The 15,394-nt window shown below is 50.9% G+C and overlaps 1 protein-coding gene across 19 annotated transcripts in view; it reads right to left on the bottom strand.

Moving 5' to 3' along the window:
• Positions 1-15,394, bottom strand: part of LOC147727467 (ankyrin repeat domain-containing protein 17-like) — a 1,323,072-nt gene that overhangs the window by 1,020,505 nt on the left and 287,173 nt on the right. For all 19 annotated transcript variants that reach the window (XM_086961534.1, XM_086961542.1, XM_086961537.1 and 16 more), the window contains exons 8-9: positions 12,848-13,085; positions 12,453-12,644 (exon numbers count right to left, since the gene is read on the bottom strand). In XM_086961534.1, coding sequence (XP_086817660.1) covers positions 12,453-12,644; positions 12,848-13,085 — 430 coding nt within the window. The remainder of the gene's footprint in view (positions 1-12,452; positions 12,645-12,847; positions 13,086-15,394) is intronic.

Below are 15,394 nucleotides of genomic sequence, written 5' to 3'. Positions count from 1 at the left end.
AAGCGGATCTGTAACGCTTCGTCGTACTATCGGCCCATGCTTTGGAGAGCAAGTGCTCAGCCGACCCCGAAAGGCCCGGGAGCGTCCAGCGTCTCCTGAGAGCCTCCACGCCACGAGGCTGAGAGTGTTCTGCATGACGAGAGGGTGAGGTTCCTGATCCGGGCTCGTCAGGAGCAGAGGAAACAGGGGGAGTAGGATTGGAAAATCCCAAGAAAGTTCCAGAAGAACCGGAAACCATACTTGAGACCTCCAGAGCGGTGTAACCAACACCAGTTCCACACCCTGGCGGCGTATTTGAGCCGTCGTTCGCATGATCATGGAGAACGGGGGAAACGCAAACGGCTGTTCCCGACTCCAATCCTGCAAGAACGCGTCCGTGGCCTCCGCTAGAGGGTCCGGCCTCCAGCTGTAAAACCGCGGCAGCTGGTGGTCGAGACGGGACACGAAGAGGTCCACCGAGAAGGGGCCCCAAAGGGAGTGTAGCCACCGGAAGACTCCCGGATCCAGTTTCCACTGGCTGGCGTCCCTGAGATGCCGAGAGTGCCAATCCGCTACCTGATTGCACTGACCTGGCAGATACTCCGCCGTCACCGCAATGTGACGAGACAGGCAATAATCCCAGAAGTCCTTCGCTAAGTCCGCCAAGGCGCGGGAACGGGGACCTCCTAGGTGGTTCACATACCGGACCACCGAAATATTGTCCATCCGTAGCAGGACACAAGCCGTGACCGAATCTTTGGTCCAACAGCGAACAGCGAAGGAGCCCGCAAGGAGCTCCAAACAATTGATATGCAATTGTTGTTCTTCTGACGACCAGGCGCCGCCGGTGGAAAAATCCCCGCACCGGGCGCCCCAACCCGACCTGCTGGCGTCGGACTCTATGATCAGGTCCGGAGCCGACCCGAAGATCGCTCGCCCATTCCATGCCTCCATGTGAGACAGCCACCATGACATCTCCTCCTTCACTTCGTCCGTGAGGGGGACCCACTGATCGTAACACATTCCGCGGCGCAAATGCTGCGCCTTCAGGCGTTGAAGAGCCCTGTAGTGCAGCGGGCCTGGGAAAATCGCCTGGATGGAGGACGAGAGAAGGCCCACCACCTTGGCGACATGGCGCAGTGACGTACGATCCCTTGCGATCGTCTGCCGAAGCAGGTGTCGTATCTTTGCGACCTTCCGACCCGGTAGGCTCAAGACCGCCTGCACCGAGTCCACCACGAAACCTAAAAAGGTGATCTGCTGAGTGGGAACCAAAACCGACTTGGAGCCGTTGATGACGAACCCCAGTCTCTGAAGCAGGCCGACAGCCTGTCGCAGCTGGCCTGCCAGTACCTCTGGGCACTGCCCCATGAGGAGAATGTCGTCCAAGTATACAAGCATACGGACCCCCTGACTTCTGAGAAACTCCACTACCGGGTGGAGGACCTTCGTGAAGCACCACGGGGCCGAAGAAAGACCGAACGGCAGGGCGGTGAATTCGAACACCTTGTCGTCCCACAGGAATTGCAGGAAACGACGATGAGGGGGGTGGATGGGAACGACCAAGTAGGCATCCTTGAGATCCAGTCGCACCATCCAATCCCGAGGGAGGAGCACGTCTCGAAGGAGGTGGATCCCCTCCATCTTGAAGTGACGGTAGACCAACCACCCATTGAACTCTTTTAGATTGATCACAGGTCTCTTGCCCCCATCCGCCTTGTCTACTAAGAAGACGTTGCTGAGGAACCCATGCGGGTGGCGCGTTGATAGACGGATGGCTCCCTTGCGCAGCAAGTCCGAGATCTCTCCGTCTATCAATCGCGCGTCGGATTCTGAAAAAACCATCGGGCGCGGGGGCCTCGCCTGAGTCGGCTGGTCGTAAAACTCGATATGGAAACCTCTTACAGTTTGCAAAACCCAAGCGTCGGCAGTGAGCAGTTCCCACTCCCCGTAAAAGTTTGCCAGCCGCCCCCCAATCGGAACTTGATCCAAGCAAAGTACACTTACCGGGGGCATGTCCCTGTCCGGAGTTCTTCTTGAACCCTCTGCCACCATAGCGTTGTCCCCTCGTGGGGTAGAAGTTGGTGTAGTTGGCTGAGGTCTGGTACTGACCTCTTCCGGAGCCTTGTCCACGGTTGTTGGTCTGCTGACCACGGCCGATCGCGCGGCCCCTGCCGCGACCGGCCCCTCCAGAAAAACGCTGGTGGAACACCTTCTTGATGCTGGACTGGGCCTTGTCCAGCGACGTGAACGTATTCACGAACTTTCCCAGCTCGCGGATGAAAGGTTCACCGAAGAGGCCACCCTGAGCCACGGCACCTGCCTCCGACGAGGCCAGGTCCCCCAGCTTCGGATCCAGCTTGATAAGGAGCGAACGCCGCCTCTCCGTGGACAGGGCACAGTTGGCGTTGCCCAAAAATACGATCACCCTCTGGGCCCAGTTGGAGAGCACCTCCGGTGAAATGGCGGTGCCATTCGCTCGAGCCTCCTCCGCCATATCAAGGATCTTCGTGGCGGGCCCGACCGCATCCAACAACTTGTCCTGGCAAGCCCGCCAGGACCGGTCGATCCCCTTCCGGGGGTCCTTCATGAATTTCGCTAGGAAGGTGGCCATCTTGGGGTCCAATTCCGGAGTCATGGCCACTTTCCCCTCCAGAGTAGGCCGAGGGCATTCCCCCCGCAGGCAACCCCTCGCCTCCTTCTCCAGGGGCTTGCGCAGCCTGCCCGCGACAAACTTCGCCACCGTCTCCCCCGGGGCCCAGGCCGCGGATCGGGGGTGGACGATCTCGTCCGGGTCCAGCATGCCCGACTCGTCTCGGGGCATCTCCTTTGCTGAAGGCGTCGGAAGCCAAGAACGGGTCGACTCCCCGTCGTCATCCGTGTCCGGAGAGTCGTAGATCGGGGAGGCGGGTGCCGTAGACACGTCGCCCGAAGTGCCAGGGTCCACCAAGGGTGCAGGGGGCACCGCCGTCGCCTTGGCCAGGAAGGCGTCCCGAAGCCGCTCGAAAGTGCCCTTGTCCACGCCTTGGGCCTCCGATGAAGGTCCCTCCCCACGGGGTCTCTTCGGAGCGGGTGGCAACCCGCCGGACGTCCCCGGGAGTTCGGGGGACGGAGGCACCTGCGCCGCTGCCAGCTTCGCGCATTCCTCCACGATGCGAGCGGAAAGGCGGTCCTCCATGGGCCCAACCACCTCCGTCACACAACGATAGATTGAATTGTCCACCGCTTGATAGAACTCATCATCCTGCAGATAGGGGCAAGCCTCCTCATCGTACTCCCCTTCCATCTCGGAGCCAAGGGCAAATGCGGGGCACCCAAGAGGGCGGCAACCGAGAAAGTTCTCGAATGTGGGCAGGCCCAGCGGCTGCGATCACGTTTTGGGCCAGCTGACGTGGCAGGTGGGCAGCACCAACCCCCAAGCACGCAGACCCTCCTCGCCGGGACCGGGTCTACGTACCCCTCAAGCGCGCTAGGCCACACACGGGTAAAGAGGTGCACAGATCTCGCCCGAAGCCGCTTCACGCGGTCAGAACCGCTATACCGACCCCAGAGGGCGTCAAAATTGGCAAAGTACAGACCCGGATCACCAGGTGTCAGAGGGGTACGTGAGGGACGGCCCCTGCGCAAGCAGACCCCACGGCGCGGCTCCTCGCACCGCGGAGGCGCGCCGGAGGGTCGGCGAGACGACAGGCCGCCCTCGTGCGGTCTATGTACACACCGCACACAAGTGGGAATAAAGTCGCGTAGGAACGAAGAACGTTCCCGCAACCGGGGACTCTGAAAGGGAATAAACCATGCAAGGAGTCCCCAAAAGATCGTACACAAGACAATCAATCACAATAAAAAGAAGACAAATAGAAAAGCACTTATCTGGCTGCGGGAGCAGCGAAGAAAGAGGAGGAAGATGAGGAGAGGTCCGGTTATATAGTGATGATGGACAGAGTAATAGGACTATGGACTATGGTTACGCAAAGAGACTCTTGGGAGTTGTTGTTGTTTTTTTGTTGAACATTACGTCGATGCTTTATGTTTAAAGCATTTTTTGTTCTTATTATATCTTTTCCTAAGCTGCTGTGGAGTCTTTATGTTAATAAAGCGAAGGAAGATATAGCATAATCTGAAGCCTCCGGTCCTGACATAGAATTCACTCCCTCCAAACATCAGGAAGATTCAAAATACGGAAACATTCAAACGGGAACTAAAGAGCCACTTGATGAGTAAATACCCTACGTAGAGAAACTACAGACTATTGATATGAACATCTACGCCAAAGAGGAGGTACTCATCATGAATAATTTGAAGTTCAATATCAAACAAATGAAAGACTCCCGTCCAAGCCTCGGCTACACACTGTACTGCTACCTCATATATTTGGGAGCTTATACACTGTATCTCACAGCTCGAACTATATAACCTCTACCTCACTTTATTATGTTTATGACTACTATGACAAGCTAAACCTATGCAACTCTTAATGGCTAACTATATAGGTAATTGTATTGATAATGTTATATAACCTTACCTCAACGAGCTTGAAGATATGACTATGACACAAGCTGAGACTAATGCACCGCTCAATGCCTTTTATCTAGTCACCCTTTTACCATACCGCTTCTACCTCATAACTGTTTGTTGTTATAATTGATGTGATAATTGTCAATTCTGTAATCTTTTATGTTCAGCGCTCTGATACCCACGGGTCTTGTTCGCGCTATACAAAACACTATAAATAAATAAATAAATATGTTTCTCACTTCACACAGCAAGAGAGATACGCTGTTAGAACAGACAGTGTGGGATGCATACAGTGTCCAAGGATGTAAATATGAAGAATTCTTCCTCTGCTCTAATCGGGGCCTGGCCAGCTCAGTAGAGTTGCCTTGATGTTGAGAGTGCAGCCAGCACCTACAGAAGAGATGAAGGGAGGGGGAGCTTCTATGAGTCTTTCTCAATGTTAGTAAAGAGTATAAAGGCTGAGACCTCTTGACACTTTGACAAACTCTCCTGGGAGTGGATGCACTGCCATGATCTTTTGTGCCCGGTTGAGACCCTCCTGCCTGAGACTGCCAACGCATTCCCCAGTCCTGCTGGCAAGGATGATGGTAAACAGACAGAACTAAAGTATTCAAAGTTCTAATTTTCTTTCTATCCATTTATTCTTGTAAATAGACATTCACTATATGCATTTATTTTACATGTGCATTATTGCAATTTGATATATGGGAACTTGCTGCAATAAATATTCCCCTTTACTTGGTAAATGAGTGTTGAGCTTGGTTCATGTTTATTTTGGTATTCTAAAGTGTACAGAGTCCTGTTTTGATGAGTGTACAGGTTGTGCCCTGGTATTTTGAAGTTTTGCTCAGGTGTTCTGAAGAGAAAGCAAGACAGCCATACAGGTCATGACTTTAGAAATTAAAGCTCATCTGCTTTTTTGAATGTGCAAAACTAACTTGCAAACTAAATATTTAACTTCAATCAAATCATCTTTATTCGATTCAGATGGAGAATCATAAAAGTATACATTACAATACAATAAAATTGAATAGGAATTTAAAAACGAGAGAAGTAAAACCAAACACAATTTAACATACATCAGTTTGTCTCTTCCTTCTAGTAACAACAGGCCTCAAGAATCTTGCTAGTACCACACGTGAACAAAACTGGAAGCAGTTGTTAAAATAAATAAGCCGGTCTGCATTGTCTAAACTTTAAGGATTTCAATAAAGGCTTAATAAAAATATTCCTTAAACCGGTATAAAATGTACAGAAAAAAAGTACATGGATGGTCGATTGACTAGACGTCCTATCACCGGGACAACATGTTAATTGACAGGACAAGTTATTAGTGTTAGGGAAACTCGTCAGATGGTGAAATTGCAAATGCTACTTACCAGTATGCATCTGTTCTTGGCATGTAGGGCTGCTGACATTCATATCTGTGCATAGATCGCCGCCTAGTGTTGGGTCCGGATGATTGCACATTGTTGTCCTGGAAGAGTCTTCGAAGTATCACGAGATAGGTGGCTCCTCCCCTGGACTACAGTGCGCATGGGCATCGCCTCCATCCCCAGATTGTTTTTAGCCATTGGCAGAGATGGAGTGAAGAATGTGAGTGATGACCATGCTATGAACATATACATATATACTTATGAATGAAGTACTGCAGCTGCTACAGGCGCCGGGGAGGAGGGTGGGCGATATGAATGTCAGCAGCCCTACATGCCAAGAACAGATGCATACTGGTAAGTAGCATTTGCAGTTCGAGGCATGTGGGCTGCTGAATTCATATCTGTGCATAGAATACATAGCAGTCCCTCCATTAGCGGCGGCCGCCCGTGCCAGCTGCAGCAGTCTGAAAAAGTGTTTTTAGAACAGCCTGACCAACAGCTGCCTGCTGTTTGGAATGCACGTCTACACAGTAGTGCTTAGTGAAAGTATGTGTGGTAGACCATGTGGCTGCTCTACAGATATCTTCTAAGGGAATGTTACCTAGGAAAGCCATAGAGGCCCCCAACTTCCTGGTGGAGTGGGCCCTCGGTGGGATAGTGAGAGTGCGCTTAGCTTTAGCGAAACAGATCTGAATGCATTTTACTATCCACCTAGCGATCCCAGCTTTGGAGATAGCGTTTCCCTTGTGGTGTGTGGCAAAAGCAACAAAAAGCTGCTTGGTTTTGCGAAAATCTTTTGTCCTGTCTACATAGTACATCAAGGCCCTCTTAACATCAAGGGTGTGGAGCATGCGCTCCGCCAGCGTCTCTGGGTTTTGGAAAAACACCGGCAATTCAATTGTCTGGTTTATGTGGAATTGTGATACCACTTTGGGTAGGAATTTAGGGTTAGTGCGGAGCACCACCCTGTTAGCATGTACCTGGAAGAAAGGTTCTTGGATGGTGAGCGCCTGCAGCTCTCTAACCCTCCGTAGCGATGTAATTGCTACTAAGAACGCAACCTTCCAAGTCAGAAACTGAAGCTCACAAGAGTGCAGTGGCTCAAAGGGAGGACCCATCAGCCTTGTAAGAACCACATTGAGGTTCCATTCTGGAGCTGGTGGGGTCCTTGGCGGAATGACTCTCTTGAGTCCTTCCAGAAAAGCCTTGATAGCAGGGACCTTAAAAAGTGACAGGTGTTGCCTGTTCTGGAGGTATGCTGCCATAGCAGACAGGTGAATGCGGATGGAAGAGTACGCCAAATTGCATTGATACAGGTGGAACAGGTAGCAAATGATGTTTTGAATTGAAGCATCTAGCGGGTCAATATTGTGGTTAACACAGTAAATTACAAATCTCTTCCATTTAGCCGCATAACAAGCTCTAGTAGTGGGCTTTCTTGCCTCCCGAATTATGTTCATGCAATCGGGAGGAAGATTGAGGTAGCCAAACTCTAGGACTTCAGGAGCCAGATCGCCAGGTTGAGTTGTTGCGGATCTGGGTGCTGAATGTCGCCATGGCTCTGCGTCAGAAGGCTGGGAGTGAGATGAAGCCTTTGATGCGGTACCACGGAGAGTTCCAGAAACGTGGTGTACCATGGTTGGCGAGCCCACGTCGGAGCAACCAGGATGAGAGTCATCGAGTGCTGCCTGAGCTTGCGTGCCACCAGCGGTATCAGAGGTGCTGGGGGAAAAGCGTACGCAAATCTGCCTGACCAGTTCATCCACATCGCATTGCCCTGTGATTGCGGGTGTGGGAACCTGGCGGCGAAGCTTTGGCATTTTGCGTTCTCCTTTGTGGCGAACAGGTCTATCTCTGGATGACCCCACCTTTGGAAGTACGGTTGGAGTACTGATGGATGTATCTCCCACTCGTGCATTTGATGGCTGTGCCTGCTGAGCAGATCCGCCATTTGATTGTCCTTGCCCGGGAGATGCTCTGCCATGAGGAAGATGTTCCTCTGAATGGCCCACTTCCACATGCTCTGAGCCAGATGAGACAGCTGTGGAGAGTGTGTGCCTCCCTGCTTCTGAATGTAGTACATGGCTGTCATGTTGTCCGTCCGGATCAACACGACCTTGTTGCACAGATGTACTTTGAACGCCTTCAAGGCCATGAAGATCGCCATCAGTTCCAACACATTGATGTGCATCTTCCTTTGCCGTAGTGTCCAGAGTCCCTGCACCGTGTACTGGAGTACATGCGCTCCCCATCCCTGGAGAGAGGCGTCCGTCGTCAGGATAATCTGTGGCACAGGCTCTTGGAATGGTCGGCCCTTGCAAAGGTTGTGTGGGTTCCACCAATGCAGAGAGTTGTATGCCCGACCGCTCACCAACACTAGGTCTGTCAGTTGCCCATGAGCCTGAGTCCACTGACGTGCAAGGCACTCCTGAAGCGGACGCATATGTAGTCTCGCGTGCGGGACAATGGAGATGCAGGAGGCCATCATGCCTATCAACTGCATGAACACCTTCGCTGGAAGCGAGTGTTGAGGTCTGAACCGCTGGATCAGCGCCTGGATACTGGCGATTCTCACTGAATTTGGCTGCGCAGTGGCTGCCAGAGTGTTTATTGTCGCGCCCAGATACTGTCGCACGTGGGCGGGCTGGAGATGGGACTTTGGATAGTTCAGAGAGAATCCCAGATCGTGCAGGAGATGAATGGTGCGTGACACATAATCGACGCACTGTCGTTCTGTCCTTGCCTGAATGAGCCAGTCGTCCAGGTAGGGAAAGACGTGGACGTTCTGGCGACGGAGATGCGCCGCCACAGTCGCTAGGCACTTTGTAAATACCCTTGGCGCCGTGGTGACCCCGAACGGCAGAACCCTGAACTGGTAATGCTGGTCTAAAATCGTGAATCTGAGATACTTCCTGTGGGAAGGATGCAGGGGGATATGAAAATAGGCATCTTTCAGATCCAGCGTAGCCAGGAAGTCCCCCTGCTGAAGCAGGGGAAGCACCTGCTGCAACGTGAGCATATGGAAGTGCTCCGAGAGGATGTACCAGTTTAGGGGCCTGAGGTCCAGGATTGGCCTGAGGGATCCGTCCTTTTTGGGGATCAGAAAATACAGGGAGTAAACCCCTGTTCCCCGCTCTTGGAATGGAACGAGCTCTATCGCCCCTTTTTGCAGCATGACTAGAACTTCTTGCTGCAACAAGGTCAAGTGCTCGCCTGACATAGGACGGCTCCTTGGGGGTATGTCCGGTGGAATGGAAGTAAGCTCTAGACAGTACCCGTACTGGATAAGAGACCTCACCCACCTGTCCGTGGTGATGGACTTCCGCGCCGGCAGGAACTGCTGGAGTCTCCCCCCGACCGGTGTTGTATGGTCGGGGGGCAGTGACAGGACGTCACTGTTTGTTGGTGGTGGTGGACCTGGAGCTATTGTTTCCACGTCCCCTGCCCTTGACGTTATTGCCTCTGTAACCACCTCTACCCTTGTTGTTGTACGAGGTTTGGGTGTTACTCTTGTAATATTGTGTGGACTGCGATGCCTGACCCCTTGAGGTGCCTCTGGAAGTGGAGCGGCGAAAGGAACCACTCCGAAACTGCTGACTTTGTAAGGCCCCCATAGACTTGGCAGTTTCCGTATCTTTTTTCATTTTTTCCAGGCTCGCGTCCACCTCAGGGCCAAACAGGTGGTCAGGGTTAACTGTTCGATTCAGTATTGTAGTTTGGATGTCGGGTTTGAACCCTGAAATTCTAAGCCAGGCATGGCGTCTAAGCAACACACTGGTATTGATAGCCCTGGAGGCTGTTTCTGCCACATCCAGTGCACATTTGATGGATGCATTCGTAATGAGTTTTCCTTCCTGAATCAGCATCTCTCCTGCCTCCTTGTATTGGTCAGGCAAGTGTTGCAGTATGGCCTCTAAGGTGTCATAATGGGCCCTATCATAACGTGCAAGTAGGGCTTGTGTGTTAGATATTCTGCAGATATTAGCTGCCTGTGCAGCAATCCGTTTGCCTGAGGCCTCAAAGATCTTGGACTCTTTGTCTGGGGGAGGAGCGTCACCAGTAGTTTGAGAGTTCGCCCTCTTCCGAGCGTTGGAAACAACCAAGGAGTCCAATGGCAAGTGTCCCTTGATATATGTAGGATCCGTGGGCGCTGCCTTATATTTCCTGTCGATGCGAGGGTTGACCACACGCGCCCGGGTGGGCTCCTTGAAGACCTCCGTTGCATGTTTAAGCACCCCTTTAAGCATCGGCAACGTTTTGACTGACTTTTCAGCTACAGAGAAAGTGTCAAACAAGAAGTCCACATCCACGGGGTCCGAGTGCAGCTCGACGTCGTGGTTAGCCGCAGCTCTCTCGATCAGAGCGTTAAAGGCCGCTGAGTCCTCAGTCGGGGACGTTTTCGCCGCAAAAAGTTGCGCGTCCTGGCCCGACTGCGGGTCCTCTGGGTCGCCTCCGGCTGACCAAGGTTCGTGCTCCTCCTCCGGATCCGAGTACGCCGGATAGTTGTACTCGGCGTCTTCCTCGTCCGCATCGCCTGCGGCGGAATGCGTTGGCGAGTGTCCCAGGGCTTGTGGGGACACAGGTTCCACCAGCGCCGAAGATTCTGCAGAGTCCCTTTTGTTTTTGAGAGGGATCTTAAAATGTTCCAACGCCGGCTCCGTCGTGATCTTCCTCTTGAGGAGAGACAGTTTCCCGGTGTTGGCGTCGATGGTTACCTCACGACGTTCCTCTTCAGCAAGCGGTTGGAGCCGAAGCTTCGACACCACCAAGGCAGCTTTCGGTGCCAATACCTCCTTCGAGGGTCCGCCCTGTTTCGGCGCGAAGGCCTTCGGTGCCGACTTGGGAGGAAGGGTGAAACGGATAGGCGTTTGCTCCTTCGCAGGCTTAGGCGTGAGCTTAGGCGTCACAGTGCCCGGAGCGGGAACCACACTGTCCTTTCGTATCCGCTGCAGGGATTCCGCCACCTTCTTCGTCAAGGCCGGAGAGGGCTTGACCGACTCGAGCGACTTCTCAGCGTCGAGAGCCTGATCACCCGCAGGCACCTTCTTCGGGGCCGACGCCCCATGCCTATGTGCGTCGTCGCCCTGACGCTTCTTCGGAGCCGTCTTCGGGTCCACAACCCCTTTCGGAGCCGACGCAGCCGTGTCGGACGATTTCGCCTTCGGCACCGACCCCGAGGGCTTCGGGTCGGCCATCTTGGCGTGGCTCTTCGAGTCGGCCATTTTGATTTTCTTGGAAGTTGACGCCTCCAGAACCTTCTGCACCAGCGCAACTTTCACTTTCGGTTTCGCATCCGAGGGTGCGTGACCAGTTGGCTTCACTTTCGTTTTCTTCAACGTAAGTGGCGGCTCATAAATGTCCGTGACCGGGCCCGGAGGCGGGGACGTAGGACTCAGAATTAGATCTTGGGTAAGGCCCGAAGGCGATCCCTCGACCTGGGCCGTATGAAGGGGAATAACCCCTGAGTCTGGTTGGGGATGCTCCTCCTCCGAGCTATCCCCCATAGTGGCCAAAGCCTGATCGTCGTCCCCTACCTCGTCGGTGACTTCGTCAAAGTTCTCCTCACCCGCGTCGTAGGTCTCCCCCTCGGACGCGGGACTAGAGCCCGAACCTTGCCCGTCGTCTTCTCCCTCGACAGATTCCTGGAATATGTCGTCTGGTGGGGGCGCCGCAGTCGATAACCTAGCCTGGAGCCTATGGGCCCGACGAATCTTCAAAGTCTTCTTGCACCGGAATTTCGAACACGCCATGCAGCTGTCTTCGTGGTGATCCGGTGACAAGCATGTATTGCACACAGGGTGCACGTCGAGGTGTGAATATTTGGAGTTACACACCCGGCACTTCTTAAACGGAGTTCGCTCCATAGCAAAGTGTAGTGTAGGCCCGTCCGCGCCGAAAGCACGTGGAAGGGCAGCAAGAGATCGGAGCTGAGAGTCAGAAAAGAAACTCGTACGCAACTATACCGACGCCCAGCCTAAAGACCTTTTGGTCTCGATTAGAAGTTGAACAACTATCGGTTCCGACAGAGGGAACCGAAACACATCCGAACCCAATGGCGGAAAAAAACAATCTGGGGATGGAGGCGATGCCCATGCGCACTGTAGTCCAGGGGAGGAGCCACCTATCTCGTGATACTTCGAAGACTCTTCCAGGACAACAATGTGCAATCATCCGGACCCAACACTAGGCGGCGATCTATGCACAGATATGAATTCAGCAGCCCACATGCCTCGAACATATCTATCCTGGAGCGCGTCAGAACAAATCTGTGTTTGGCATTAACAAATCTGTGTTGGGCAATATATTTAACTTGATTGACTAGGGAATTTGCTGCAATGACAAACTACCTCTTTAGCAAGTAACTATCTTCATCCACAGTTTGAAATGAATTAAATCTCATTTTAGCATGTGAAATTTACACCAGCATGATTACTGTACTTAGTAAGTACTTAAGCTGAATAGGCGTTAATTTAAAAATTGTCTATAACAGTATGATGTACTCAAAACTAACTTAAGTCGCAAAATCAAAGAAAGTACTCTGAAATTGCAGTGAGCTCATGGAATTTTCAAGCGTCCGCTTACCTGCAGCTAGCAAATATTTCACCAATTCCAAATGACCTTCTTGTGCAGCTTCCATCAAAGGTGTTGAACAACCCAGCTCAATATCCGCTCCAGCCTTTATTAGGAAATCTGCAACCTCCAGAAACCCACCACAGCAGGCAAGTGTCAATGCAGTTTCCTGGGTCTCCTCAGTCTGTGCATTGATATTGGCACCTTTGAAGTCAGGACCAAAACAAATTATTAGAAGAGCCACAAACGTGCAGTTAAAAATTATGAAGCTAATTTGAAAGTACTGCAATAAATCAACCACAAAATCTTCGGTAAACGCATCCTGAATGTGACAAGTTCACATTCAAAGAGTTTGCGACAGACTCATGTTTCTGGAATAATGTGCATGTTTCTATCTGTTCTTTTACCTTGACCTAGCAATAACGCAACCATTTCTTCATGTCCTTCCCTGGCTGCTTCCATCAGTGGCGTGTAACCTTCATCATTCACCTCCTCCAAGTTAGCACCACGTTCAATTAGCAAAGCTGCTAGTTCGACATGACCACCACAAGCTGCCAGGGTCAACGGAGATTCAAACGAGTCAGCAGGCATATTCACCTGAGCACCACTATCAAGGAGCAGTCTGGCAACTTCCACATGGCCATCCTGAAAATTAAAAAGAAAGCTAATATTTTCGGACTAGCATATTGCAAGCACATGTAAGAAATGTATTACTTCCCAGTAACTCCAATGTTAGTATCTTTCATATATTCACATGATTAAATAATGCCTGCCACTCAATGTTTTTTCCACGAATGCTGCATTATCTGTGGAAAAATCTTTGCCCTCATTTGATGTAAACAGGTGCACTAGAGTTTATATGGATAAGGCAAAGGACATACATGCTTCTGAAATGTGATGTGAAGACTTCAAGTAGTCCAGCAAGAGGTGAAATCCTGTCCAAACAAGAGCTAGCACATTAGCCTGCATCACTTTTTGCCATAACAAAGCAAAGCACCTACTCAAGGGCTAAGTGGGGGCACAGTTCACCAAGAGTACTGTAACAACTTCTGTGCTCTACATTGGTCTGTCTCTACAAGACATTTGCTGTGCGTGGATTAACAGGTGAACATTCACGAAGGAATACTGCCGTGACATGAACACGGTAGACAATGCAGCAGTGGGACAGGTAGTACACAGCAACCTGCTTAGTAAAGGTGATCCTGCTTCCACTTTATTCCGTTATGTACTGCTTGTCATTCTCATTAAAGCATATGACTACATGAAAGATTAAATGCTGGAGAACTGATAGGTACTGCAGTTCTACGACTTAAAGTCATAAAGCAGGACTAGGGCAGTGAGATACAGTTTAACGCTAGCCACTGCTAGGCACTGATGCGGAAGAGAGAGTGAAAAAAGAGCATCGGAAAGGCATGGTTGAAATGGGTTCAGACCTTCCAAATTGCACCATTCAACAAATTTGTTCGAGAGACCCACATAAATGGATGAAGTAGTGTATTCCCTGGTGACAAAGATAACTTCCACAACTTCCGATATTAAAGAAAAATAATTCTAGCTGGTGCTGGTCAATCTCCAACCATGCAGACACCGTCTTTGGGGTGGAGGACTAGACCATCCTGCTGCAAGAGTAGGTCCACACTGTAAGAGGGAAGAGCAAACCATATGCTGTGTGCCAACCGACTGGTTTATCAAATCCACTTCACTTAGCCATGGGTTATCAGATGTGCTTTTTTTCCCCAAATCTTCCAGAGGACATTAAGCAGACTTGGAGGGAAATAGCATACAGCAGGACCTGTGACTAACTGAAGCTGAAAGGCACATATTCCCTTGGTTAACCATTACTAGTGATATGTATGGCACAAAACGGAGGACACTTCCACATCTAGAACAAGGCGACAAGATCCATACAACAACTCCCCGATCTGGAGAAGATTGTGTGTGTCACTTTAGGATGGACTTTGCATTTGTGGTCCCCTAATGGTAGGAACCTGCTCTCACCTAGGGGGAGTTTGAAAAGGTGCTACCACCAGGATAACACACCTTCGATGAGCCACTACCTCAGTCGAGTTGTCTCCTGACATGGGATCCAGGATGCCACACTGTCCGGTGTTGACAAAGGACAGTGGTGGTGTTTCAAGTCACAACCTCAGTAGTACCCTGTGAAACAGGAGATAAAGGACTTCATGGCAAGGCAGACTATCGCAGCATATTTATGTGCAGGCACTGCTCTGACCAGGATCAAAGCCCGGATGCCGTAATCTTGTCCAGATGAGTAACAGTGTCCAGCCAGAAGGAATCAATGATTACAGTTGCCTGCACCCACAAACGACCCACTAACAGGTATAAAGACATCCACCAATGCAGATACGAATGGACTGACTTAAAGGACTGCCCACTAGTTGAGCGACCCTACTCTATTCCCCACTTTGCTCGGCAGGGCAAAAACAGCTGCCTTCAAGATAGACCTCTGAAACAAAAGGTGCAACCTTGTAACCTAGGGACCGGGCCGGATAATTTTTAAGAAAAAGGTGGTCCCTAAGGGGGATGTGTAGCCCTTGACTTCCACTGCAAAGTGTCAAGAAGGGAATACAAATAACTTCGCATTACATATTTATCTTTTTATTTTTGCAACTTTTTCTTTTATGGTTGACAGTGAGTGGTAAAACTTATATGTGCTCTATCGAACACAAGATGCTCCAAAAAGAGGGGGGTGATGGCGCTGTGAAAGTGACTATAAGTGCATATGTGCTAAGTACAGAAATATGTACATGTGGCTGATAGGGATAATGGAGTGTTCAAGATCAACCCCGCAAAACGAGTGTTGATAGCCACCATCAGTTTCTTGAAAAACAGTCCACATATAATGTTTTTGTCGAACAGGTTACTTTGGGACCCAGAGGAGATGATAAAGTGGGGCTCCTATCCAGGAGAGAACTATTCTGGATGGACAAATG

This window comes from Lissotriton vulgaris, chromosome 3_1 (genome assembly GCF_964263255.1).
Source record: "Lissotriton vulgaris chromosome 3_1, aLisVul1.2, whole genome shotgun sequence".
NCBI lineage: Eukaryota > Metazoa > Chordata > Amphibia > Caudata > Salamandridae > Lissotriton > Lissotriton vulgaris.
This window is presented reverse-complemented; position numbering and strand designations above follow the sequence as displayed.